General features: G+C 43.6%; 5 protein-coding genes across 13 annotated transcripts in view; 1 reads left to right on the forward strand and 4 right to left on the reverse strand.

Moving 5' to 3' along the window:
• Positions 1-1,198, reverse strand: part of LOC100680534 (orexin receptor type 1) — a 36,484-nt gene extending 35,286 nt beyond the window's left edge. Inside the window, exon 1 of one of the 2 annotated variants that reach the window (XM_016983121.3) lies at positions 898-1,198. The gene's annotated coding sequence lies outside the window, so the exon portion shown is untranslated. The remainder of the gene's footprint in view (positions 1-897) is intronic. The other variant, XM_008206663.3, reaches the window with a different exon arrangement.
• A 3,007-nt stretch (positions 1,199-4,205) lies between these two features.
• LOC100119857 (extracellular signal-regulated kinase 2) lies at positions 4,206-13,476 on the reverse strand. 7 transcript variants are annotated; one of them, XM_008206657.3, is made up of 13 exons: positions 13,124-13,476; positions 11,609-11,828; positions 11,396-11,526; positions 11,108-11,283; positions 10,342-10,481; positions 9,234-9,426; positions 8,890-9,033; positions 8,457-8,596; positions 8,189-8,281; positions 7,905-8,113; positions 6,543-6,590; positions 6,233-6,460; positions 4,206-5,736 (listed from the first exon to the last, which is right to left on the reverse strand). In XM_008206657.3, the coding sequence occupies exons 1-13, from the start codon at positions 13,214-13,216 to the stop codon at positions 5,470-5,472; spliced, it is 2,082 nt and encodes a 693-aa protein (XP_008204879.1). In that variant the 5' UTR covers positions 13,217-13,476; the 3' UTR covers positions 4,206-5,469. The 7 variants fall into 7 exon arrangements, with proteins under 7 accessions (XP_008204879.1, XP_008204878.1, XP_008204877.1 ...); XM_008206656.3 differs by having other exon boundaries at positions 7,914-8,113; positions 8,421-8,596; XM_008206655.3 differs by having other exon boundaries at positions 8,421-8,596.
• Positions 13,477-14,048: 572 nt separating this feature from the next.
• Positions 14,049-17,860, reverse strand: LOC100679992 (proteasome subunit beta type-5). Its single transcript, XM_031924918.2, has 7 exons — positions 17,665-17,860; positions 17,216-17,372; positions 16,935-17,147; positions 16,629-16,862; positions 16,039-16,553; positions 15,771-15,870; positions 14,049-15,042 (listed from the first exon to the last, which is right to left on the reverse strand). The coding sequence occupies exons 1-5, from the start codon at positions 17,800-17,802 to the stop codon at positions 16,453-16,455; spliced, it is 843 nt and encodes a 280-aa protein (XP_031780778.1). The 5' UTR covers positions 17,803-17,860; the 3' UTR covers positions 14,049-15,042; positions 15,771-15,870; positions 16,039-16,452.
• On the reverse strand, positions 14,883-16,087 carry LOC100113720 (death-associated protein 1). The gene is made up of 3 exons (XM_001605995.6): positions 16,039-16,087; positions 15,771-15,870; positions 14,883-15,042 (listed from the first exon to the last, which is right to left on the reverse strand). Exons 1-3 carry the CDS (start codon positions 16,085-16,087, stop codon positions 14,883-14,885), a joined length of 309 nt encoding a protein of 102 aa, XP_001606045.1.
• Positions 16,242-27,391, forward strand: part of LOC100119753 (longitudinals lacking protein-like) — a 98,603-nt gene continuing 87,453 nt past the window's right edge. Inside the window, exon 1 of one of the 2 annotated variants that reach the window (XM_031924919.2) lies at positions 16,242-16,367. The gene's annotated coding sequence lies outside the window, so the exon portion shown is untranslated. The remainder of the gene's footprint in view (positions 16,368-27,391) is intronic. The other variant, XM_032597487.1, reaches the window with a different exon arrangement.

Raw genomic sequence — 27,391 nt, forward strand, 5'->3', positions numbered from 1 at the left:
TTCCACGCTTTTTCCGAAGCGCGCTTAAACTTCGATTCCCGAGAACTTCAATTTTATCCAAAGTTTTTCTTTTATCGAAAATCTTTTCACTTTTGCATTAGCATTAGCAGCCTATACTCAGATTTGTTCCCTTAATAATGGTAATTATTCATCGCCAGACGAGGTCGTTTATACCAAAGCTCGCGACAGAAAGGATTAAGAGTAAATTTGAAGAATGAACTGCGCGGGACGGATAAACTGCACCGGTTAAAATGAGCGAAGCTCCGCGCGCGTACCGCAGAGTTATTCCGCGGAACGAAAATGCCCTTGCGTTTGTGCTTTTGCTCGACTGGCAAATTAACCGCACGCTGATTCTGGCCTATTCGATTACGCGACGGTAAATTATCCGATTTTAATTGAAATTTAACTCAATTTACCGTCAAATTATGCGTACAAGGCTGTTTATTCGTTTCTAATAAGCGACCAGACCCGCTGCTCAAAACTTTATTAATCCAGTCTAAGTTTGCAGTTCACCTGCAAGCATCGTATTAGTTTGTATAGTTGGAAACTTGAATTGTTACGCGTAGCTTAGGATGTCCAATACGCGGAGCTTAGATTCATCAGCATAGTTGAGCTTCCACTTAGACGCTTACGAAATAGGCAAGTTACAATTTGCGTCGATCGATTCATGATGTGGAATTATCGTTAATTTAAACTGCGGCATACGCGTCTGGCCAGTTAGTTTCGATACGATGACCGCTAGCGTTTCAACAACAGTTCAATTTTCAACTGGTGCAAGCTGTACTAAAAAAAAAAACGTAGATTGTTCGATCATCCGCGTGAAACATTCGTAATTAACGCACTCGGTTCGTTAACGATCTCGACAGCCGATTCGCACTCGGTATACATTCAATTCACCTGCAAAGCTCCCTCAGCATCCGAGCGTCCCATACTCCTCCCTCATGGTATAGTACCACAGCTCTGGAACAGCACACTTTAAACCAACGACATAGTCAGCTTCTTCAGAAACTAGTCCACCGCATCTCATCGAGCTGCTCTTATATTACACGCGAACGATCGTCACCCCGATCATCGACTTCACTTTGCAAAATCGAAAACAAACGATTTTCTTATAAGCGCGCGCGCGCGCACTGGCAAGAGCGAGCGACGACGGGAAGAGAAAAGTTTACGCGGGAAGTTGAGCGCGAACTGGCACCTACGTCTGCCATTGTGCGCTGGCTCGACTCCCGCCGGTCTCAGTACGCAGGCGTCATCGTGTATGTCAGGGTGGGAAGAGAGAGAGAGAGAGAGAGAGAGAGAGAGAGAGAGAGAGAGAGAGAGAGAGAAAGAGAGAGCTGTAAGTATATGTATATAGATACCGCGTACACGTATTCTCACTCGCGATCACGTGCCGGACGCCGTAGGTTTTTATATTGTTTCTGCAGCGCGCGACTCCTTTTGTTTATACCCCCCTTTTCGAGGTGCTTTTTTTAGGAGCGCCTCGCCGACGCGTGTCGATGTCGTTCTGGTTTGTTGTTGTCGATGTGCAGAGGCTGTGTATACAAGCGCGTTTCTTTTCTCTTCTCGGAGCTTTTTTCTATTTTCGGCATGTGGTTATTTTCAGGCGGTACGGAAAGAACAATCTTGATTTCGCGAGCTTGACCTTTTTTTCGCGTATTTTAATCAGCGAGGAAAATTAACTATTTACCCGATAATTGCAACAATGGTTGGGAATTTTACTCGTTCGTGCAGTAGTAGGAACTGGGGACCAGGAGGGAAAACGAGACTACCGCAGGATTCTATAATATTCTCGGTTAGAATTTCTAATTTATAGCCGTATGTTTCGGTAAACTAATTCCGACGTGAAGCGTCAAACATGTAACGAACGTGGACACTCAGAGACAAATGAATGTATCGAACATGTTGTACCGGAATTTCAGCTATATGTATACACCAGGGATTTCGATCCGCGAATCAGCGAAGAAGCGTCATACGTATTTGGCGCATATTCGATGACGCAGGTATGCTATGATGAAGTTTGGACAATTATGCAGGAGATTTTTGTTGCAAAAATCGTTTATAACAGAAACAGAATTTCCAAAAATATATAATCTGTACATTGTTTACATCCTCAAAAACAAATACTTACCTCTTTCGTTTATTAGACACGCGCACGGTTCCTACTGCGGATTTCCTGCTCGTCTCTTACCGTTGTTATCTCCCCACGTGTGTGTGTGCGTGTGTGAGCGTGCGCGCGAGTGTGTACGCAGTCGAAGGGCTGAGAGCGAATCAACAAATCAAGGACCCCACACTCGACCTCCCGATGCGCAGCCAATGCGAATCCATTGAACGAAAATTCCGCGTGTACGCTTCTTGTTGTTGGCCGTTTAATGAAACCTTCGCCGCAAGATAATCCAGCGCGAATTATCACTTCTTTTCACTCCAGGTTTACTTGAAATATTTATTTTCTCCGAAGATACTTCTAGCATAATTGTACATTTTTTTCAGATAAAGTAAGTACGCCGCAATATTCAATTTATTTTTCTTTCGGGATGAAGAGCTCTTTAGTACGGAAATTAAATTGTCTCGCGCTCAGATTTCGTTTTAAAATTTAAATGACTCCCGCGATGACTCTCGCTCCGCGGAATCGCTTGGGAATTTCTCGGTCATACCTCTTTAATAATATAAGCCAAGCTTCCGTACTTGGATAGTAACGGCCGTTGCATTGTCAGGACAGTTCCTATAATTTTTATGATTCCATCGAGTATTCTCGAATAGCGATAGTTTTTCTATGCAAGCGCGAATTTCGAAGAAAAATATTGAAAGCGTAAAATTCTGATCGGATCCATAGACAGCCAGTCAGAGAAAAATTCACCAGAGAATTTTTCGCCTACGAAAAATTCGCTGCGTTGTTGGAAAAAAATAACAAGCATTAGGCAAGCCCTGAATCCATAGCAATCCCTTCCGTACAAAATCACAATCTCTTCTACTTCCGGCTCTCAAATGAGTTCTTCGATTGCACAGGCACATATCCAGCGAGACACACACGCAGAGCGATTCATCATCAAATAATTAAAATCAGGACGTGACAATCGACGACCAAGTCCTTCCACTCGCCCTCCGACTTTCTAGTCTGCGCGGATATCTCCTCGGCCAGCGGGATAGAGAGAGAAACTCATTTCCCGATCAATAATAAAAGCCACCGCGTGTAAACCTACACCCACGAACTTACATCAACTGCCAGCGGCGACTCGTGCACATCAGGCTTCCTCTCTCTCTCTCTCTCATACTTGCACAACCTTTTCCCGTCGAGTTCTCTGGCCTCTGTGTATATGTTTTCAAAGCGCCGCACACGTGTCGTATACTTCTCGAGCTTGAGCTTTCTTAATTAAAGCTCGACGCGCCGGATTCGGCGCCGTGTGCGGAGGAAATGTTTTTTTTTTAATTTTCCCTCGACCCCGCAACACGACACGTCTGTCTGATTGATTCTTCTCGATTGAGCAACGAGCAATTTTTCGAGAGAAAATACATCCGACTCACGCGAGGCAGAGCCGTTAGATACGGACTTCATCGAGAAGAAAGCTTTGTCAGTTCAGCTCCGAGATAACGTGTTTATCGAACCGACGTTTCTCGCTCGCGCGCGTATATGTATTTACGAGTATTTATACGTCTTCCGAAACGCGGCGGCCTCTGCGTTCAAATTTAGATGCGTCGTAAAGAGGCTCATATTAGCCGTTTTCCCCTGTACTTTCCGCGGCAAAGTACGCTGTAAAGACTGCAGCGGCGATTTGCACGCGCCATTAGAGCCGCGGGAGGGCAGAGCGACATCAGGCTACTGATAAAAGCCGTAAAATGTCCTCTATTAGAGTGCTACGTTATATTTAACAACGCTTGTACACGTGCGGAAGAAATGTAAAAAATATTCGACGTCTTCGCGAAGGATGATTAAAGCTTCTGTTGACGATCGATTCCAAAGTCTGTTTTCTTTGCTTCGAGTCGCGGAAGCCTCGGGAAATTGCACTCGCTTGTTTCGACAACTGGTGCAGGAATCCTTTTTACATTCGAGTCCACAACATCGCCGAGCTGAAACTTCTCCGCGGAAGCAATATAACTGTAAATGAATTCCTTCGTCCGCGATTGCAATGTCTCTGCTTTGATCTTTGCGTCAAGCCGAGTAATTGCTGTACAGTATAGAGATTTGGAAAAAAAAAGTTTATACGCTGCTGTGGATTTAATGTACACATTTTATTTCTAAATTCCACGCATCACACAAAAGGATGGCTATGACGATGCTTAATTTCAATAAAACGTATTGCGCGCTGTGCTTGCAAGCGCACGAGCTTCCATTATATACGATAAACAGCGCATTATTCGAGTTCGTTTTTATTATGCTCATTTTTCGCTCTGTTGAGCAATCAACATAATTGTGTTCTCGGTTTCAAAGTATTCGAGACTTTTTTTAGAAAACTTGTTGCTACCTCGATGTGGGTATAATTACATTTACAATTTTACTGCGAATGAGAAATGTTTTTATAAAATTATTTCGCTTATTTGTAGGAGGGCACATGGAGTAGTGAAAACCTCGATGAATACTGACATTTACACGTGATAAAAAATCTATTTTCTACAATACTGATGTATCGATGTATAATTTTAAGCACTTTTGGCCATAGCGACTTGAATTACTCGATCGAACTTGTTCCTCGAAATTACGATTATCTATGTTTAGAAAGACTAATATGGCTATTGTTACATTAATAATACTCTAAAGAAGACTAGAATGCACGTTCCAGCGGTAAAAATACTGATAATCAAGCCGTCCATATTAAACAACGAAATTATAATTCGATATAAAATATGCTTCTCCGAATCGCACTCCCGATTTACCCGCATATTATTACTTTAACCAAACAAAATCCGATTTACGTATATTTTCGTGTATCTCTGCGCTGGTCGGGAATCACATCAAATGCCGCGACTTGATATCCGTAATAAATACAATTTTCGTACATAACAGACAGCGCTGAGTGAATATCCAAAACCGATATTTTAAATTTGTATAATAAATCAATAAAAAACAAGAGAATCACCTTCAACAGGCATTATTGATATTTTTCTACAAACGAAACCTACGCCGTCTTTCTCTCTCCCTCGGCTGTTGAGGAAAATTCCCTCGCCGCCCGAGAAAGGATTTAATTAAGCGCCCTCGGCAGCCAGTGAATTTCGGACCATCAGAGATAAAGAGCACAATACACTCGCTCTACACATATAACGCGTTCGCAGTAGGTGAACAATTTTCCAACGCGAGCTTAAATTGATAATCGAGGTGGTACGTGTTTGTACGTGACGCGCTCGCGGTCAGTCTAATTCGATAAAAAATTTTGTTCCCTTTGCGACCGAGCTTCGCTTTATATAACGACGTCGGCTTGATTAGAAGAAACGAGTCTCTCTCTGTACACACATACACACACACACAATGCGGCTGTCGCATTAGCCGATGCTGCCGCTTCTCAGTTCCCTGTACATCGAGGCGGTAATGACGCCGTGGCTCTGGGCGTAGTAGCCGACGTTTTTCCCGCTGCTCAGTTTGCTGTTGATGATGTTGTTGTTCAACGAATGTTGAGAGCTTCGCAGGAGACTAGAGTCGGCCGACTTGTAACGGCTTTGAGGCTGATGGCGCTGATGGTTCAGGTAGTCGCGGATCGTACGGCTGTGATGGTCCCCGGCCTCGGGTGGTACCATGTGCCTACGGACTTCCTGAAATTTACGGTATTAGTTCTGAAGATTCGAAATTGATGCAAAGTATTATACGCTGTGGTGCAATAATAATGCGGCAATAGATTCGCGTTTGAGGCATGATTTATGTGGAATTGGGGAACATCGCGCGCCAATTCTTTTTTATACAGCGCGTTATAACGCTGCATCGTAAATTCACGCGTATACGCACGTCCCACATTCGTGCGGCTTTATTACTGCGAATGAAGGTAATTATACAAAGCTTTGGCACGTCCATAGGTCGAAGCAGATGTGGGTCACTTTTTGCCGAGACTATGGAGATCAGATAGATCGTTTCTAGAAAGAACTATTTTCCATTTGTACTGAAAGCTGTCATCCCCCGAAGCAAAAGTATTTACTTTTGATATTTTAATAATAATTTATTCCAAATCGACATTTGCGGATAACACGCTCAAAATGAAATTCACGCCATTCTACCCATCTGATATACATGTATATGTATATAGAGCTTACATACCTGCGGCAACCTCGTAATGTACTTGTTGGAGCGCAAAACCGGCGGCGAATCCTGACTCGTGCGCTTTTCGAGCCTCGTCTGCGGCTGGCCACAGAAACTCGTGACCGGGCGACACTGCTGGCTTTGTGTAATCGTCGATCTGCCGATTGTGCTTCCAATGCCGCCGCAAGCTCGGCGTAGTTTTACCTGCTGAGAATTCGAGCCGTAGCCGACGGTCGCTCGATTGTACTGAAATAGGTGTTGTTCTTTTGGTGAGTTGGAAAAATTGTATAGTTATCTGTATATCGGGATTCTTATTTTCGAAGCGTACTTGTAAATGATGTTTCTTGGAAATTTCACGCTGAACGGCTGCACGAGACTGAGCGATGAAACGAGATTTTTTTTTATTTAGGTGTACCAAAAAATGACAAATCCGTCTTTGCGGTTATGTATGGAGAACTGCGCTTTACAAGGTGAAATAATTCCGCGAAAAAGAGCCTTCGCTCATACTCCATAAGAGCGCGGCCTTTTGAATTTAGAAACTTAATGTGAATCCAAGATTCGTACAGGCTGTTCACAGAACTTTCGTTGCAAGAGTCTTGTGCAGCCATAAAAGTGAATGGGTAGCATGATCATTGAATGACGCCATACAAGTCAGTTTATTAATTGTCTCGATTCGTTGTAGGGATGATTTCGGATGCCGTAAATATAAAATATAGTAGTCGACAATAAGGTTACAGTGATTTGGAAGCGTTACATATATAGCAGATAGTATATCGAGCGCAGCTATCAGAGGCGTTTCCGAAAACCGAGACTTCAGAGAAATGCACTGGAAATACGTATACGTTATTGCAGAGAACTCTAGCGAAATCTCGGAAACTTATTAATTTGATAGCGGCAAATCATGCAGTAACCATAATTTATAAAATCAGCAACATTTTCGACATGCATACGAAATATACTTCTGGGAATCGAGTATACAGCTGCGCAACCTAATTATTACGTTAAAATTCATCGCATACACCGTTACTTATGGCTAATGTAAAATCATGCTTTTTACTTCGACTGTACGCACAGTCGCGAATAAATTCTCAGAACGCCATAGCTCGAAAATTCGCTTTCATCGCGGAGTTGTCCGTACGTTTCACATGCATATCCACGAATTTAAGGATGCAGCAATGCAGCGAAAAATTCTAAAGCATACATAGTTGAAAAAGCCAAGACTAAGTTACGGTACCTAAATAAGTTCCACACGATAAGTCGCCTGCAAAGACAGAATAAAAATTGATTTCGCTTTTAGTTGATACAAGCAATATAGAGAGTAAAAGCAACTAACACTATCTACGTTATCGCATTCGGCAGATTTAATCAAACTCTAAAGAAAAAAAAAACTCGGTTCAATTCAATCAATTCCATCATAAAAACACCTCGCGCGTCGGTCCTCTCTCTAGAATCGCAGTAGGTTTCAACGAAAAATTTAAATTGAATTTTCCAGCAAGCTCTGGCGTTAATCTCCTCCCAAACAAAGACACGGGCTACACTCGTCCGCCTACAGGAAGGTACTTCCGTCCAGCGAGTCTACGTATTCAATGGCTGCTTTTTTCAGCAAACTCCGCGCGCACAATACCCGAGCTTTTCGGGGCCATAGAAATGCGACAAAGTGTGACACGGGGAAGGGAAAGCGTAAACTTACGAGAGTTACCTGGTCCGATTGTATCGAGCGCTGCGACCTCGACATCTGCTGCTGCTGCTGCTGCTGCTGTGGCTGGTTCAGATACATGCAGCTTTTTGCTTGGCTCGTCGTACCGAAGTTCCGTAAATTTCCGTTCATTAATCTGTACGCGTACTGCAGCGCCATGTTTTTACTCGGCGGTTTGATTGTAGGAGCCGACGAGTATTTCGCTGGAGAATTAATCGTATCTCGTTGAATTTTTCAGGGTACAAGTATAGCTATCTGTGGCTGGAAAATATTCATACCATCCTGCCGAGAGATCTTGTCGCTCGTCGTCGTGCTTGCAAGCTTTCCATTGATGCTGGGCTTCTTACCAGCCAAGGACTGTCGGCTCTCCCCTGAGAATTCAGAGATATTTTTAATCGCAGAAGAAAGAAATTCCGGAGACATTTCTCAAGGCGATTCATAATTCACATCTCGGATCGCGGACTTGACAAAGCTAAAGCCGCGCGGCTGGATTGCAAATTGTTTCCTTACCTTCGAGGAACAAGGCTTTGTAGGTATCGCTCTTACTTTTTTCCCTGCGTAGATCGTCGCAGGACAGATGGAAGCTTTTCCTCGGCGGCACCGCGCAGTCAGCCGACGCGTTTGCCGTCGCTGATGGCTCCTTTCTCACATGCTCCGACAGACGCCTCGGCCGGGACTTGCTGGAGCTGTCGGAAAATTTTTGTTTTGACCTACACCCTTGCAAACTGTGTGTGTGTGTACGTATGTATACAGGTGTATATGACAGAAAGAAGAATGAAGCTGTGCCACCTTATCAGTGGTATTACTCGCGCTCGCGTAAATTTCCTTTACGACGCAATAAAGCTCGCGGGCTTTTTCTTTATTTTTCTCCGGCTTCTCTTTTTCCCACACACATACACACACACACACGCGCGCATATAATACAACGTGTCCGAATTTCCCAACGAGTTAGCGTTATACAGCGTACATGCGGACTCACGTGGTTTTGTGCTGCTTGCGGTGCTTCTCGTCCATCATGGAGTAGAGCTTGCTCCGGTACTCGTCCACCGACAGTTGGACGTCGTCTCGTAAAAATGGAACGACGCTCGAGCCTCTCGCCGGCTCGTTTCCTCGGGCGTGGAAACTGAAAAAACCAAGCGCTCGGATTTATGGGACGCGATTGTTGTGGAATCGAGCTTGTTGAAACCGAAAGACTCTGCAAAGCTTTAATGTCTGTTTGAAAGATTAGCGAGCTTTCGAGGAGAAGTATAGATAACAATGTCAAGAAGACGTCGAACGTTTTTCGAATAGCTCCGTGACATGCATGAGCTACTTTGGCCTTACCTGGCTACGTATGGATGCTCGAGAGCTTCGACTGCGGTGAGACGGTAATTTGGATTGAAAACTATCAAATTGTTTATTAGATCCAGAGCTTCGTGGGAAACGTTCGGCAAAAGCTCCTCCAACGATCTGTGCGGACTCGTGGGTGCTTTTTCCAGTAGGCTCGTTCCGTAGCCCGCGCTCACCGAGGCCAGATCTGAAAGCATAAATTTTCATCGATTTATGTCGGATTAATTAATTCTTAATCATGATATACATTTTTGCTTATGTGTATAATTCTATCCGGGCAATTAACAACCGACCGATTCGTTCGTCGAACTGTGCAGAAGAGGCCGTTAAAAATCGAGAAAGTTATAATAACGCCCTCTGGGCTGTATACCGACAAGTGTCATTCGTCAGTTCACGATACGAGTCAGAGCGTACGAACATTTAAAATTGAATTCTCGAAAAGAGGAGCGCATCGGTCGGTATTGAACTTTCCCCCTTTTTCCCCGAAACAAGCTATTCGAGATAATAAAATTCTCCGAAGCGTCGACACAGTGAATTAAATAGAAGCCCTTTACGGTCACTTGGACGCGAAACGGTATCAATTTCATTACAAGCGACACTTCACGTGCTCGCAATCGCCGAATATAAAAAAACTTGGCTCTTCGCTCGGAAAAAGTAAGTTCAACCCAGTTGGAATTCGCGCGCGCGGAAAATCGACAAGAACTCGGAAAAAAAAGCTCATAATTACAGTGTGTCGAGCAGAAAGCCGAAAGTTCGCGGGACAATCGCTAATCCGATCTCTCTGCAAACGTCGTTAAAAGTTACACTCGTATCGCTCGTCCGATAGAAAGTTTAATTGCGAGACCTGCAGCGCGCTTCTCTTTCGTTACGTGTGTGTACGTGTATGCGCGCGTGTGTACGCCCTGGCTTCTTTCTTATGGCTTTTCCTACATGTATATACACGCGGAGGAAAAGCTCCGGACTCTAGTGAAAATCTCCGAAACGACGACGTCGTGATCCAACGTCTCATCGTATCGCGGCCCATAAATCTCGCCTAGATTGGCGAAGAAAAATAGCCGCGCGGCGGTAAGGGACGGAGAGAGTGTATAGAAAAAAAGCTCACCTTCATCGGTGGGCGGCGGTAAGGTGGCCATGATCCTTTCCACCTGATTGATCGTCGAGGAACCGGGAAACAAGGGCTTACCGAGGAGCATCTCGCCAAGGATGCAGCCCAGCGACCACATGTCTATTCCTTTGGTGTACCTGTTATTCGCGGGAAGAGAAAAAAAGCGCCGATTGAGCCAAGTGCCTGTCAGTCTCTCTGCGGCCGTGTGTGTATATATATAGCGACGAGAAATCGAGTGAGATGCTGCTCGACGGAGAATGGATGTTGCGACTGTTGGTTTAACGATTTTTCCTATTGTCTGCGCTATATTGCGTGGCGTGCAAATATCTCCTGGGTATTTGCGCAGGTGGTTTGGTATAACGAGAAAACCACGTCAGAATTAAATTTACAGCATATTTTCATCGTCAGGCTTGTTTCGTGGAATCAGTCGTTCATCGTTCGTTTTGGTTGCCTTTTCGATTCGCGGAAAACGCGTTTGATCTCTCTTTTACCCAAAGCTTTCGTTTTCGGCAAAACGTAAGGAGGTCAGAGAGAATACCGCGAGTGTGATTCCCGGTGCCCAATCAACGCCGTGATCGCTCAAAAGTGCATACGACGACTATACAGTAAGCATCCGTAAATAGGTACACCAAAATCCACTGCGCTCGCACGAAAGGGCCAAAGGTCACGAGCAGTTTTCGATCGCGCGCACATTGTCTGCACGTCTCAGCTCAGCACACAAGTTCTCTTTTGTTATTACGTTTGAATACATATAGAAGCTTACCTCCTCGAGGCAATCAATATTTCCGGTGCCCTGTACCAGCGCGTCGCGACGTAATCCGTCAAGGTAGGGTCGCTTCCGTCCTCGCCGTCGCCCTCGCCCAACTGGCTCACCGAGCGCGCCAGACCAAAGTCCGCGATCTTGCAGTGGCACTGGGCGTTCAGCAGGATGTTCGATGGCTGGACAGATTGGCTTATATTGTGTCTGTGTCTCTTTGTGCGCCGGTGTACTGAATTTAATTTGCCATCTACTTCCTGCACGAGATACAGAGGGGGATACGCGGATTCTTACCTTGAGATCCCGGTGGATCACGTTCCCCGAGTGAATGTACTTTATGGCTTTTAGAAGCTGGTACATGATGAAGACTTTGTGGATGTCCTTCAGGATCGTGCCGCGTTTTATCACGTTGTGAAGGTCCGTCTCTACGGGCAATGACGTGTATATTCGTTGAGTCGCTGTGGAAGCGAAAAATACAATGTCTCTCGTATTATATCGAGCTCATACCCATGTACTCGAAAACGAGGTAGATGTCGCGATCGTTGTTGGCCTTGTGCAGACCGATCAGCTGGATGATGTTCTCGTGATCGGCGAACGACAGGAGGAACACGATTTCGCGGAACGTCCTCTGGGCGTCCGTTTGATTCCTGAAGGCGTCGAAAATTTTCTTCACGGCCAACGTCTCCTTCGTCCTCTTGTCGACTGCTTTCCACACGATGCCATATGCCTGATGGGGAAAATAACGATCATCTTTATACGATGAGACAATATGCATCATAGTCATCGGGTCAGAGATTCCGATAATATAGTAATATGCCTGGTCTGCAATAAGTGATTTCAGAAGTGACTTTTGTCCCCTTCGGCTTCTCTCGACTATGAGCTTTGACAGGAATATCGATTGCTTTCCAGTCGGAGAGGGTGTATCGTGTCTCGCTCTCTCGATTCAGAGACGGAGACACGCGCTTTTAACGGAAATATCAAGGGGATTGTTTTGTCTATAATATCACCATGCATTCTAATTTCTCGTTTCCATGCTAATTGAATTCGGTTTACAAAACGTCCTATGCACTATATACGCTCTACTCGTGGGTCGTGATCTATTGTTAGAGAAAATTAAACGACGACGATGATTATTTCGATTTTAGATTATAAAAACACAGGGCAATTATCGACGAGTTTCTAATAAAACTGCTCGGAAAGTGTCCCCGCGCGCAAGAGCGAATGAGGGGGTAAAGCAAGACCAACTGAAATAACGTTTTGTTTAATCAATCGACTTTAACTATACCGCGTGTACCGTATTATTTCTCTCGAAACGAGCTGCTATCTTCATATGCCACCAGCTAAATCGAGGCATACGTATATGGGCTAGAGATAATCTAACTTTGTGTAAAAGGCAATCTAGAAGTTTATAATCGTATTTCGAGTTATTTGTGCCCTACAACGATGAGTATAGAATCCCTCCCTGTGTGCGCTCGTTATTTCCAAAATCGCCGCACTTTCATTAAAATTACATTCGAAAGTTTTCCATTAAATAACGAGTTATATGTTATTAGCGAAGTATTGACCTGCGCGTATAAAGCAAATTGCATAGCATGCCTTAGAGGGATGAAAGATTCGAAAATAACATCAAAAATTATATCATAAAATAAACGGAATACTTAGAGCCATCCTTGGAAAATATCCAACAATAATACAGCCACAGCAGTGTAGCGCGTGCGACACTGTAGCGAGTGAAGTATCGATCTCGACAATTTTTCACTGAGCGCAAAAGTAGAAAGCTCGCAATTTCGATACTTATCTCTCGCGGAAGTACACGGCATTCCGCTACAGTGTCATATACGCGAATAATTAAAACAGCTATTATCCATCCAAACCGCGGAATCTAACCTTAATATCCCAAGTAAAAACGCACTTCTCTTCTCCCAACGTTTCCCAAACTCAAAAGAACCACATACATCCGTACACATCTGGCATAGCTCCAAAACGTTCTGTCAATCAAATACACGCGCTACCAAAACTCACCCCCTTGCCAAGTCGGCGAATTATGTCGTAGTGCTTGGTGACGTGCGAGTCGATCTCTGACAGCTTCTCGTTCGCGCTTTTCTTCCCGGACATCCTCGCCGCCGACGAAAACACTCAAACGAGAAGCGAAAAGAAAAAGCAAAACTCGCTGCTTTCCCTGCTACCCCTCATTGCTTGATAAGCGGCGCGACATTCGAGAGCCAAAAATCGGCGAACATGTGTGTATCGATAGAAAAAGAAAAAAAAAAAATTTTTTTACGCGGGTTATGCCAAGCTCGACGGCTGTGCATACGCGACTATTCTTCCGTAGGCCGCGTGTTTTATTTATCGGCGGCACGCGCTCCGTGTGTGTTTACGCGCGAGTCGTTGCCACGGCGACAGCTTTCGGTGCCGTATACCTGTGTATGGACTCTTTAATCCAAGCGGTTGTGCTATATATATATTCTGCTTCTCTGTATAGCAGGTGCGAGCCGGTATACCTGTTATGGGGATGCGATGCGAGTATGAGGGTGTAAAATAACGTGGGTGTATTTGTTATGAGTAATCGCGAGAATTCGTATTTTGAATTAGACTCGAGAACGACATACCGCAATATGCTTATCATAATAAACGTTGTCACGATCCTTTTATCCGCTGTACAAGCATTTTATTTATTTATTTATTTTTTTTTTTTTTTTGTAATCAGAAGTATGTAGATACGATTCACATCGATACTTTCGTATTTACACAGTTGCTCGCTGTTATTTTATTTTGAAAGAATTTTGCTTCAACTCCATACGACGTATCTGAAGCTCTGTAGCTCGGATTGCACAAGTCAGCGATTCCACCGGACGAGATTCTACCGCGGATGTGCTGAATTTTAAACTATGTATATATACGCTTACATTTGATCGCGTGAGAATAAAAGGTTTCAACAAAGTGTCGGTAGTTTTCACTCAAATCGATTTTTATTACATTTTATTAAAGTACAAAGAAGCATAAGTTTTCATAAAAATGTTAGAGCTCGCTTTTTCATTGATAGCGGCTTCGTAGTGCTTATAAACAAAGTGTTTTAATACAATAAAGAAATCATTTGATTTTCGCCAAAATATATAAACTTACACAACCAATTGGTGAACGACTTTAAAGCTCCGAATTTGTTTTTAATAATCAATCAATCACACACTTATGCGTTTAAATAAACGCACGAATTATCTTATCAATGGAACCAATTAAAAGTACATACATTAACTGGCCCCAGAGCGCTCAAGTTTTTTTGTATTTGCTTTCGTTTTCTTTGTCGTAATGTTATAACACAGTAGTTGCAGAAAACAGATTAATAATGATAAAAAATTTATGAAGTTTCTTTTAATCAAAACATGTATATATATATATATATCTAAATGCTTAGTGGAATCTTACAGCCTTTCGGGATAAAAATAATTTCTTTTTTAACAGTTGATAGACTCTTGCAATTCTTGGAACTTCTTTCGATCTTTACCAATTCGCTGTTCTTAAGAATATAATTTCAAAGAGTAATAGTCATCAAGGTATGCGCAAAGCTATTGCAGTGTAGGCTGCTTAAATGTAAAATGACATTTACAAAGTTCTTACTGACGACATACACGCGCATATAATTATTGTTCTGCTTTAAAAAATGTGATACTATCATACGTAGTATCATCCTTAAAATTAAGAAACCTAGTTCAGTACGACAGTATCACATCTCATCAAGCAACATTCCTTGATGGAGATAAAACGGAGTTGAGAAGAGAATAATCTACTTCCTGGGTTGCTGGATTACAATGGGACGCGAGTTGTGCGCTGAGCGATTGTCATGAGATGGAATTGGCTTGTCGTGATAGTGCTGTACAGCCTCTGGAGGGAAATCTGCGTGTCCTTTGGTCTGGACACCGCTGACAATCATAGCCTTTGGTGGACTGAAACAGTTTACAACAACACATTACTTAATGGGAACATTTGTTGTGGTATCTTCTTATATAAGAACTTATGATGACTTATGCTCTAAAAATGACACCCCTTTGATAATAGAGATTAAACTAAAATAACTGTTGCTGATAAGGTGCGGTTGTGTGCACACTGTAAACTTATCTCTGCATCTGTCTTAGAAAAACATGTTTTGATACAACACACAAAGTGTAACTGCAGAATACTCATTTTCAAATGTTATGTAAAGTAGCTTTATAGCCTCATGAAAAGAAAAAAAAACTACTATATTTGCATAATTATCACGTTGAACTCGGTTATTAAGTTAAAACATCTCATCGTATTTTATACATATGTAATCTATACCCTCCCGCGGATATTTCAAAAACAATTTTTTCGATTATTTGTTTCTCGAACACCCCCCCCCCCCACACCTGCGAAAAAATAATGAGCATCAAAACTTTCCACGCAGTTCAAAAGCCGGAAATCAATATACTGCATTTCGGCAGTCGCAAGTAAGATATGAACTTTCAAACGAAACGTTGATTTCGAACGATGACGTAGTTGCATACACAAGTATATATACGCCGTGTGTAAACAAAGAGCGAGCCTACGTGACCTATCGAAGTCTCTCTCACTCCGCAACGGTAAAAAATTTCCTCTCGCGAGTAAAACTGAAAATTCTACGTCTGACAAAAATACACAGAAAAAATCAACTCACCTCGTCGAAATCTTAGTCTCCTCGGACTCCTTGGCAGGCTTGACTTCGCGCTCCTTTTCAGGATTCTTGTGCTGCGTTATCCTCATGCCGCCGGCCTTGACTGTAAAAATGCGTAGAACAAGTTTGCCGACATTAGCGAATGTATATCTTTCTTTCTCCGTCGCGCTAACGCTTGACCTTGAGAATCTACGCCTCTCTCACTCTTGTGCATCGCGGTTTTATTTACGCGAAGAAGAGAAAAAATACGCAAATCAGTTGCAACGCTAACCTGCGGGTGGATGTCCGGCCTTGAGGGTCGTATCCTCGGTGCTCGACATCTTGACGTGGAGTTCGGATGAGACGTCGCCGGGAATCGAGTTCGGAATGGTGTTCAATATGTTTTGCCGACGTGTGTGTGTGTGTGTATATATCTATATGCAGCGACTGTACTTACAGAACGTTAAAGCATCAATGCGCTTTTCTGTTGCCAACAGAGCGACGCTGCGGTGGAGAGGGAGATACCTGGAAAAAGGATTCTGCCGGGGAGACTGCAGCGCGCTTGTGGATATAAACAACTATAACACGACGCCTGCGCGGGAGTTTTGAAGTCGCGCTTGAGTGAGTTCTGAGTTTTTTCAAATAGAAATATTAATTTTATTATATAATACAAAAGTTTTTAATCTTCACATAAAATAGAATTAAATTATTGAGCGGCAGCTTTCTTCTCTTCTGCGTACGCGTAATGCAAATCTTTGCAGTCTTGATCGGTAATGTGAACCCAACCAGTAGATTTCATGTGATAAACTGAAATGAACAATTATGGTTTTGGTAGAGTTCCCATTGAAATGGGTGCAAGAGTAATTTAAGCTTAGAACTTACCTCTTACGATACCACCAGAATAGGCATCTCTGTGCGTGGCATGGTAGATAGCTCTTCTGCCAAGTTCATAGGCCTCTTCGTCAGTCAAATCCCAGCGGTAGCCAGAGTCCAGCACACCATAGGCAAAGACTGAACCAGAACCGACACTGAATACTTTTCCCGGTGTGCGCGTACCTTCAGAATCGACATAGTATAGGCCAGGTCCTCTCTTGTCCCAGCCAGCAATCATCATACCTGTGGCAATTAGATAAAGCAATTAGTTCCAAAATTCGGTACAAATAATTTTCTAGAGAGACAAATTCATACCAATACTGAGGCCCATTCCTTTGTAGTTGTAAACCATGTTTGACATTAGTTTACTGGCTGCAGCAATAGAGATACGTGACCTGTTACGCAGTTCATACATGCGACACTGCTTTGCTAATACTCTGTCCCAGTAAACGCAATCAGCTGCACCACCAGCCAAAGTTCCCAACAGGTAGTCGTTTATTTCGACAATCTTCTTCATTACCTGTGAACCTGTAATTGAAAGTCAATTTAAAAAAAGACTATAAAATAAGATACATTATTTAAAAAATTTAACTTACCAATGAATTGACCTCCCGTGGCTCGAGAGTCAACTGAGAGTACAATACCTCCCTGGTACATGAAACCCAATGTTGTGGTTCCATGATCGAACTGGATTTTTAAGTGTCTTCCAGTCTCATCCGTACCACTGGCAAGTTGGCCTAAGAAGTTAGCTGGCTGAAATATCAGAGTCTCATTAAAATCTCAGAATCCTTAGAAACAAAATACCTTAGTCATCACGGATCAAAGTAACCTTAAAATTTAAAATGTGTATATTTCCATGCAAATCTTTCAAACTAAGGTTTTATGACGAAAAACATGAACACGAACAAGAAATTGCATTTAGACTTTTTTTTAAGTACAATAACGACGGAATCAATGATAAATAATAATAAAAACAAAGTATGATTCTGCAGATTTGGAGCAGGGGAACGAAGTCGAAATATGACAAAAGTACGTAAAAACTCACGTTGCTGAAGGGTGGCATGGCCAGAGCCATGTTATTTGTGAAGTTTCCATACTCCAGTTCCTCGGTGAATTCATCGTCCTTACGAGGATTCTTTAAATTAATGAAGGAATCGATACCACAGACCTCAGCGAGCGCCATGTTAACCGCTTGTAATGCTCTCGTCTCACTCCCCTCCCCAAGAAGGACTGGATTTTGGTATATCTATATAGAAAGATGACTCTGTCGGTACAATAGAACTTCATTGATTCAGTAATTCAGTTTATCTTATGGTAAGGAATCAATCGACTGCGATGATCTCGGATTTTGTTTCGTATTTACCGACCGCTTATATTAGCTTGTAATAGTATCATCAGTCGAAAAGTGCGAAATACTATTCATTATTCAGTATGCGTATCTTTCGATATTACACTATTTAAAGTGAAGAATCAACTTGTTAAAGTCATGAGCAGGTGGCAGCATAATGTTAATCAAACCATTGATTCGAATTCAAAAATAATCAATGTATTATTGTATACTTGATAAATAAGCTTTCTTTCCGAGCTATTGGGATAGATATTACTGTAATTTCGTGCCGAATTCCATTATATTTCAACTTAGTTGTATATTCACAATCATCTAATTATAATTTGAAAAAAAGAGCACATGCTTGTAATTGCAATTTTCGTGAAGTAAGCTATCCGAAAATTGAAATTTCTTAAATTCATGTCACAGACTTCAAAAGTTCAGTTGATGTCAATTCGATAAAATCGATAACTGTACAAGAATAACCTTTAGTCACCTGACCCAAAGTTCTATAGCCGCGTCTGACCAAACGCTATCTACATCCACTTACGCGCATTCAGTAGATATTCTTAAAATAAAAAATCAACTCTTTTCAAATCTCTTAACTCCAAGCGCCTCGGCCACAAATTAATAACCCCTACGGAAGTATCCCCCCAAGCGATTCTCATCGACCTGTATTATCATCTGCAGGAAAACACGCTTTTCCCGCGTCCAATCTCAACTTGTTGTTACATTACAGCCTTATTATTCTTGTCGTCTTGACTCTTTCGGTGGATCCCCGTGGGGTCAGCGATAGTGCCCCAGCCCACTCGCGGCCGATTGTACGAGCTCGTAAAGATCACGTGGCACGGGGGTAAGGCGCCAGAAGCCTTTCCGATTCGTCGCAACTGGCATCGCACCACCCATTGCTCTCCGAGCGACGATCACGTATGCGTCTCCCGGAGATTTTTATTATTGTTTTCCTGACGATTCCACTCGTCGTCGGCTATACTGCGATAGCCCCTTAATGACTTGGCTGCTATATACTTGTTTTCGCCCGATGTGCCAGAGAGTCGTTTTATTGGAAGAGCATATGTAGTGGGATGATAAATGGGTGCATAGTGTACGGCTGATAAAGTTCTAGGCGGGAGGGCTTGTATTACGTATGTATATTTAATTAATTCGAAGTTACCATATGGGTCGTTGAATTATTATACGTTTAAAATTAAAAAAAGGCCCATTTTAGAGCGTTAGGGTAACATAAATTTGTTCAAGTGCGCAGTAGGTATTTTTTGAGTTGTCCCAGTCTTCGAGTAGAAACCGACACGATAAAACTTCAGATACAGCCCGATATCTTCTGGTTGTTATTTCTTAGACATTTTTTTCTACTCATCTTCCGTGCACTTGATGCGTGAAGCCATAATGGATCGCGTCGTCTAGTGTCGATTGTAAATATGGGACATCTTGAAAATACACACGTAATTACTCAACTCCAGTAGGCTCGACCGTTTCATCCAATGAAAGCTCGAAGCTGCAGATACAAACAAGTTGAGCAACTGGCCGATGCTCTTATTAACATGCGTGCGTTCTTTCCCTCAAGACTTCGAATCTGAAAAGTTGTAGATATCGAAGTTTACGTATATGCAACACTTCCTCGATTCGAGAAGAAGAAAAGTCGTTTGAAAATCTAGAAATAGCTCGATTGTCACTCCTTTTTCAAAGCCTCACAGAGGCAGCAGTATATAGAGAATGAAGCTATTAATCCTTACTTTACGCGCCGATATACCTTTGTACCGACACACGCGTGGCGCCTCGGCTCTCTCGATAGCCGTTATCCTAATTGGCATACGAGTGTATAGTTATATCTAATGAAAACTTTCCTATTATGCTTAACTTATCGACTCTGTACTCGCTCGCGAGACTTTGGCGCGAAGGGAAACTAGTTTGCTCGATAATTTCCTCTCTGCGCTTTGTTTGACGTAAGCGACGACAGTGATTGACTGCCATAATATATAATAAAATTAGATTACTGAATTATGCGTGTATATGTTCCAGACGCGTCGCGACAGATATTTTTCTATACGGGATAAATGTCGTCTACGCAGTTTAGTTTCGCGATTGTCTCGAAGATTATTATAGAAATTATATTGTTAAAAAATGCCGTGACCAATATTAAGCAAACAATCGGCGAATTATCAGCAAATCGCTTGTACGGAGAAGAATAAAAAAGGGGCGAAACACGCATAATCCCCTTCCAGCGCGAGAGAAAAAAGTCGATCCGCGATAACAATGCGCTACGTCATGCGCGGCAGCATCAGCTTCCAGAGTATATAGCCGTATAGCAGAGATAAGTCTCTCCTTCGGACCATCGTCGTTTCGCCTCAGGATAACCTTATCGATGATAATACGACTTACACACATATATGCGCGTATATCCGAACGAGAAAAGGCTTATCGGGGGACGAAGGGTCGTCGAGGTCGTTGCTGTCGCGCAAGATTCGATAAGTTAAAGCAGCGCGTGCTGCTGCTCTCTCTCGAGATTTTTCGTCGCCTACAATATACTCCTCACCCTTTTTTTGCTCTTCTTGCGATGATCTAGTGTCGTTTTGTTTCCTGTGTTTATTTCGCGCGAGGCTGTGCGCTATAGATCGAGTTATGGTTGGAGCCGAGTGTGTTTTGGACTAGAATGGAGCTTGTGCGTACGAGGCGGTGATAAGATTCTTTATTGTGTTATTGCCGGGGAGATGATGTTCGCTATTTATAGATGCTTCGGAGGATTGACGTTGTTGCGGGGATTTTCGATATGCGTTATTGATTTTTTTTTTCTATGGAACAATAACAGTCCAAAAGTATGTCGGAAGTAGACAAAAAAATGTGAACGTTCCCGATAACACCGCCGAGAGGGAATACAATTTTGACGTTAACACTGTTTGCTTCGCGATCGACGAGTGAAAACATGTTTTTCCATGGAGTGCGTCAAAAAGGAGGAGCGTATTTTAGGGGTACAGCGGTTTTATCGCGCTTGAACATTCGTACTTTATATGACAGCTCTACACATATTCAGACGGCAAGTTACTCGGTCAACTCCGGAGCTGATAAATCTAAATCATCCAGAAACTCTCTTTTTTTTCTCAAACCGAGATAGCCGACAAGCTCTTCGAGTTCAATTAAAATTTCCACGCCACGGACAAAGCTTCAACTGCAATCACGTTTATTAATAGACCCGTAGTGACCTATGACTAACACCTGCACCGTTTCCCAGTATCGGACGCACTAATATCGATCCCCGCATTCAAATCGAAGGGATTAAGCTCGAGCTTTCCGGGGGGGGGGGTGAATCAAAACACATTGCGAGAGATCGAGTCGACGCACTGATGATTCACCGCGCTGAGGTGAAGCTCCGCAATTACGCTACATTGCCGCGGGAGAGTTCAATGTCACCGGCGCGAGCGGACGACGACTGTTATTTGTTCTCTCCGCGACGACGGTCGTTACGTGAAAATGCGCATACAACGCGCCGATCGGAGAAAAACGACGTGTTTACGTTGGGTCGTTCCCGAAAAACATGTTATATATGCTCGAGCATATGGAGGTCGGATCCTTGAGGAGTACAGCGAGTGGTTGCGAGGACACTGCAATGTGGATGGTAAACACGGGCTAACGTTGTATTTTCGTTTTTCTGATTCTTGGTTGCGAAACTTTGCCGAGGAAGGATTTTCGATGGAATCGGTGCAGTTGAATGTTTTTTTTATGTGTGTGCTGCGTTTGATAAGATATGGTAGCCAATTACGCGCATCGAATTATTTTCGTGGAAAGCGTTAATCTCGCTTTGTCGTGTGTGTTCTGTGCTGTATAATGCAGGCGTTTTCGAATCGAACTTCTCAGCAGTAGAGTCTAAACACACTGCCTATTCAATATTGCGACGATTTTTATCGACTTACGTATAACATAAAAAATTATACGCAGATAGCGTTATTCATCGCGACGCGAAATTAGTTGACCGATAAGAAATCTCTCACGCACTCGCCAACTTATTTATCAAGGATAGCGAAAGCTCGCGATTTCACAAAAGCGCCTTATCGGTCGCCGCTTAAAAAAAAAAAACTGCATCTCAAAACGCTTCTATGCAAATTAGCACGTACCTCGTACACCGCGGAGCTCATTGTCAGCACAAAGTAGTTCACCGATCAATGGGCTCCTACGTGTGTACGGTAAGCATACACGTATATTACTCAATACAAGAGACAACAACCTGCAGCGCTGAAAAGTTGAATAAGAAGCGTATAAGGTGAAGGTGAGCTTTGCGCGCCCGGTAAACATAATCGCGTGCGCAGTGTATTATTGTAACGTTGCGATATATGTGTCGCGCGCAGGTGAAAAAAGGAAAGTTAAGATCTCTGTTCGCGAGCTGCTCTGGGGAATCGACGGGAGAAGACAAAGGGGGAGCCTGGCTTTTCTAGGTTCGCTAAATTTACGACTCGACCGATAAAGACTCTCTCGGTGTAACGCGTATGTATTGTAAGAACAACCGACGGTTACTCTTTGTCCCGTGAAATCTCGGCTTTCCTAAGTCGAATCGTTTGATACGATTATTCTCGATTTTTCCCGTAAGATGTAGATCGAGGAGCTTTTAGTCGCGTTTAAATATTCGAAATAGTTGCTTGTTTTTTTAATTACGAAACGTTTAGCGCTGTATATAGGATTTTGCATTCATACCCGAGCGATATTTCACGTGGAGCGTTACGGTCTTGCGAGGCTACTAAATGTATAACGATTTTCAACTATTATGGTGGTTGTAAACGTCGGGAATAATTTAACATCTCGTCGCGTAGAATCAAGTGTTGCGCTATTAAGCTATTATTTGTTAAACGCAAAATTTCGGATAAACAAAAGAAGCTTCGAGAACGAAAAAATTCGCGCGCGTTGAATCAGTAGATATAGAAAGGATCCGGTCAGACGCCACACTCACCTCTGGAATTCCGCGAACCTCTACTCCCAGTCTCTCTCAGCATAACGATCTCGCTTATTCCAACCTCGCTCTTGCTAATTAAAAAGTTTTTCTTAATCTCATACACGACTCGCAGCACAGAGCGTTTCACCTAAAAAAGATCATACCCATATTACCCAATCGCATACCGATTCCTCTTTTACAGCCCAAATAAACATGTTTACAAGACGTGGGTATAGGAGCCAACCCTGTACTCGCTCACGCATAGTAGCCATATAACATCGCCGAATAGACGAGAAATTCCGAAGGTTGTCTAGGCGCGCATCAGCTGTTGTATATATCTCTTTCTCGCAGAGCCGCAGGAGAGAGCGAGCCGCCGTTCGCCGCTTTGTATTGGAATAGCGGAGCCACGTCGGGGAATACCTCAGGGTCGTTTCGAAACTTTTAGCGCTGCTGAATCGACGCTACAGCGTTACGATGTAGAATGTCGCGTGTATACGTGCGTGCATCGTGGATACGTGCGGGTTTTGCGGGGAAGCGACGATCGGTAACCTACTTTTCCTCGCAGGCGCTGAAAAATAAGCCTGGCGGATGTACTTGGGGGATCGGTTTTTCTGATGTTTGAGGATCGAGGAAAAATATTGGGTTTTTTGAACCTATTAAATTGATTTTTCAAATATTTCTTTTTGCAGTACACATTTAGTCTAGATTATGCCTTACCGATCTCGACGTAATACACCCGTTAAAGAAGCTCGTGTCGCCCATTAAAATAATGCATTTACTTAAAAAAAAAAAAAAAAAAAAAAATGAAAATAAATAAAATCGCCGTTACGTCACCTAATCGCGCCAGGCAGGCGACGGTAAAAAGTATCACGCGTTACATAAACTCATCAGTCTCTTTCAGGGAATCGGCTCATAACGAATGCATCGCACACTATACACACTTGCCCGCTGAGGTGATGGCTTTTACGAGGAAGCGTCGCCTGTAACCTACTTCTCGAGCTTCCGAAAAAGTACCACTCATGCACTATACCTATACTTCTCACTTCGACGAACGTCATAAGCGATCGCGCGCGCGCGATATACACGTAATCGGTAACGCCGATTTTTTCGTTTCCCCTGAATCCGGGATGATGATGACTCGGATTACACGCGAGAAGCGAGCGTACGGCAATGAATCTTCGAGAGCTGCTAGCGCGAGAGGATAGATGTTTAGGATGCCCTGTTAAGGTTATACGCGCGCGCGCGAGTTCTCGAGACAGATTTATTGCCGGCTTTTTATGCGCCAGACCGGAGCTTCGCTCGTATACGCGTCCCTTGTTTAATTTTCCTTATATTCTCTTTCGAGGCAAATGTGAGCGGGTTTTCTTCTGCAGATCGGGGTTGAGATACAAATTGCCGGTTGAGTAATTCGAGAATTTGTTGCTCCGTTTTAGCTGGCGATTATGAGCTTGAAAAAATTCTCTCTCTTCGATGCTACGTGTGTGTATCATAAGCTCGATTTGCATGTGCGGGCAATATGCACGCAAACACGCGAGCGAAGCGTCACGTCTCGTAATCTTGTTATTAATTATGTAGCTTTATGCGCCCAGTTCAACGTAGCGTGTTATTCAAGAGCAGATTACACAATCTCCCACTGCAGCGAGAGAGAAAAAACTAACAAAACGATCGCGAATACGTTATACACGACCGTTATACCGGTCAAATCCTGTTAGTGTTTGATTTTTTTTTCAAACCAGCCGCTCAAGGTCGAGACGCGCCGCGCACGTGCCGTTTTTTTCTCCGCCGAAGGGGTGAAAACTGTCTGCGTCGACGTGTAGACGATAAGCTTGTTTGTGGGGTATAGTATAGGAGAGGTGCGACGTCGTTACAATGGCCGATATTCACGAGTGCAACCGATCTCGCTGGCTCGCTTTATTAATTAAGGCTTGTTATTACCACGCCGGTCACGAGGGGTTATCGTCGCGGTTCTCTCTTTCGAGCACCCTTGAGAGAAAAAATCCGCCGACGCGCTGTTTTGTTTCTATGCGACGTCGTTATTATCTTGTGTACACGCGCATAACCGAACGTCATCCGATTCTTCGCTCGAACCGGTAAAAATCGGCAGACGATCTCTTCCGTTCGTTGCTATTTATGACCGGCTCTGCTGTTGAGATCGTTATCGGTAAGCGAAGATCGTTTATTTACGAGTGCTCCGAGCTTCAATCATGCAATTAGCCCGAGCTTTTTACTACTCTTCGCGGCTTTATCGTCTCGTGCGAAAGCAGCGGCTTCGGAAAATCGAAATAATCTCGGATCTATTATTTTCGCAAGCGCGAAAAAAAATCGCGCGTTTGCATCACAATCGGCCCGAACGACGATGCGTCGAAAACATTCTGCGTGTACGTATACGCGTGTTACTTCACGTGCCATTTAAAAACTCGTTGTGTTCGGCTATAATAATAGGGAAATACCGCGATTCCGTCGCTAGACGTTACCAAACATACCCCTCGCTGCTGCTGCTGCTGCTGCGTCGTGGTGGAGAACGATTCTCTCCTTGATGTTGGGATGTCGCAATGGGAGAAAAAATCGCCTCGACGACACTTTAGTCGCGCCTGGGCGTATGACGCAAGGACGAGATCGAGAAAGCGAGAAGAATTTAATTATAACGCGCAAAAGTGCGCGCGCGTGGCTGTTATAGACGAAAAATAAATATCGCGCAAGATCGGACCACCAGCGACGCTTATCGGGGAAGCGCGATAATGCTGTCCCCGGGGGGCCAAAGGGTTATCGAGTCCAGAGCGCTGAGTTGAGAGAGAACTGAAGCTCGCTGGTCTTTCTCTGCTTTTGGTCCGGAGATAAAACGCGCGCGCGAGGGAGAGAGAGATAGATTAAGACGCCCGTGGGGTATCTTGGAGAATTTAAAATTGGCGACGACGTCCACTAGGGACATTGCGTCAGGCTGTTTCTTTTATTTATTTATTTTTTCCCCAGCTTATCTCCCGGGGATTTTTAACGGCGCTGCGGTTCCGAGCTTTGGATTTTAATAATCCGACGTATGCCCGACGTTCTCTCTCGCTGTACATTACACGAACGCGTCGATATAATTACTATTTCGTAACGAGTCATGTATAATCGAGGCCAATAATTTCCCTAAATCATTAGCCTACTCGCGGGTATATGATAAAAAGCGCGCAGCTGCTGGCCTCCTTAAATTTCCCGCTTAAATAATCAAAGCGCTCGCTGCGCAGCAGAAAAGCGGATTCAACGGCTCTCCCTTTCGCTCGACATATCGCGCTGTGCGCACGGATTTCGCCGAGTCGGCGCTTTCCTTTTCCGCGACCTTCGCGGTATTGCTTTATTACTCGGCGGCGCGCTACCGCTACGCCGAAGCTTGCGCAACGCGCCGAGCACATCCACGTCGAACCAGGAGCGAGAGAAAGAGACTAGGCCAGATGGGGAACGCGAGCGAGTGAGCGAGAGGTACTCTATCGATGCTTTGCACGCGAGGCTGGCTTTTATGTATACGACCTGCCGCGATTTTTTTCATTTGGTTCGATGGATGGAGAAGTATGCGAAAAGAAGCACACGCGAAGGTGGGACGAAAGTGGAGCGGAGGAGCCTTGCGAAGAGGCGCTGCTGACTAATATTCTTTTGTACCGTTTGTTTTCGCGCGGTGTTTAAACTTCCTTTTTTGTTTTCGGCTGGGGCTACGGGTCGGTTGACCTTATTTCGTATTTTAGTGTTCAACGAGAAGAGCTTGCTTGTACACACTTGTATAACAAAGTTTCCATTGTGATTCCAATTCCAATTCCAGCTATGAAACGCATCATATCTGAAAGCGCTCTTATCGGCCAATATGTGGAATTACCCTGATCTCCCCTACGAGAACGTTTCCGTACCCGATGGATAGTGCGATTTTTTCAGCTAACCAGATGAAAGACTCGAAATATTTCCGCGCTCGATTCATACCATCGTTACATAAACCCATCCAATCTCTTCTCTTCGAAAAAAATAACCGTCAAATTAATATCACTTAACGACCCATAACTCAGCTAAGCCTAATCAACTCTCTCTCTCTCTCTCTCCCGTCGCCATGTATGCCACACGATAAACTCGATCCGACGAGCTTTTTCGCCTTATCGACGCTCGCTGATCATTGTTTTCCCTATAAGACGACGGCCGAGATAAAAGCTCGATCCGCGAGCGAAGCGTGTCCTTGTCCGGCGGTGTACGTCTATATACCGCACGTGCTGATCCGTCGCGCCCACGAAATAAACAGGGAGAGCAAAAAATATGACTTAATCGTCGTCACCCCACTGATTTGTCGGTATAATATATAGTCTTCTTCTTCTTCTTTCTTTCCTCCAGAAACAATATATAATTAGAAGATTTTATCGGAAGCAAATTCTGGCCCCTTGACCCCGGCAACGATTCCATTCGAGAGAGTGGATTTTTCATGACTTTTTTTTTCTGAATTTTAATTGGAAACAACTGCATATTTTTGCCAGAGTCCGATTATCGGGAGTCGAATTATGT

This window comes from Nasonia vitripennis, chromosome 2 (genome assembly GCF_009193385.2).
Source record: "Nasonia vitripennis strain AsymCx chromosome 2, Nvit_psr_1.1, whole genome shotgun sequence".
NCBI lineage: Eukaryota > Metazoa > Arthropoda > Insecta > Hymenoptera > Pteromalidae > Nasonia > Nasonia vitripennis.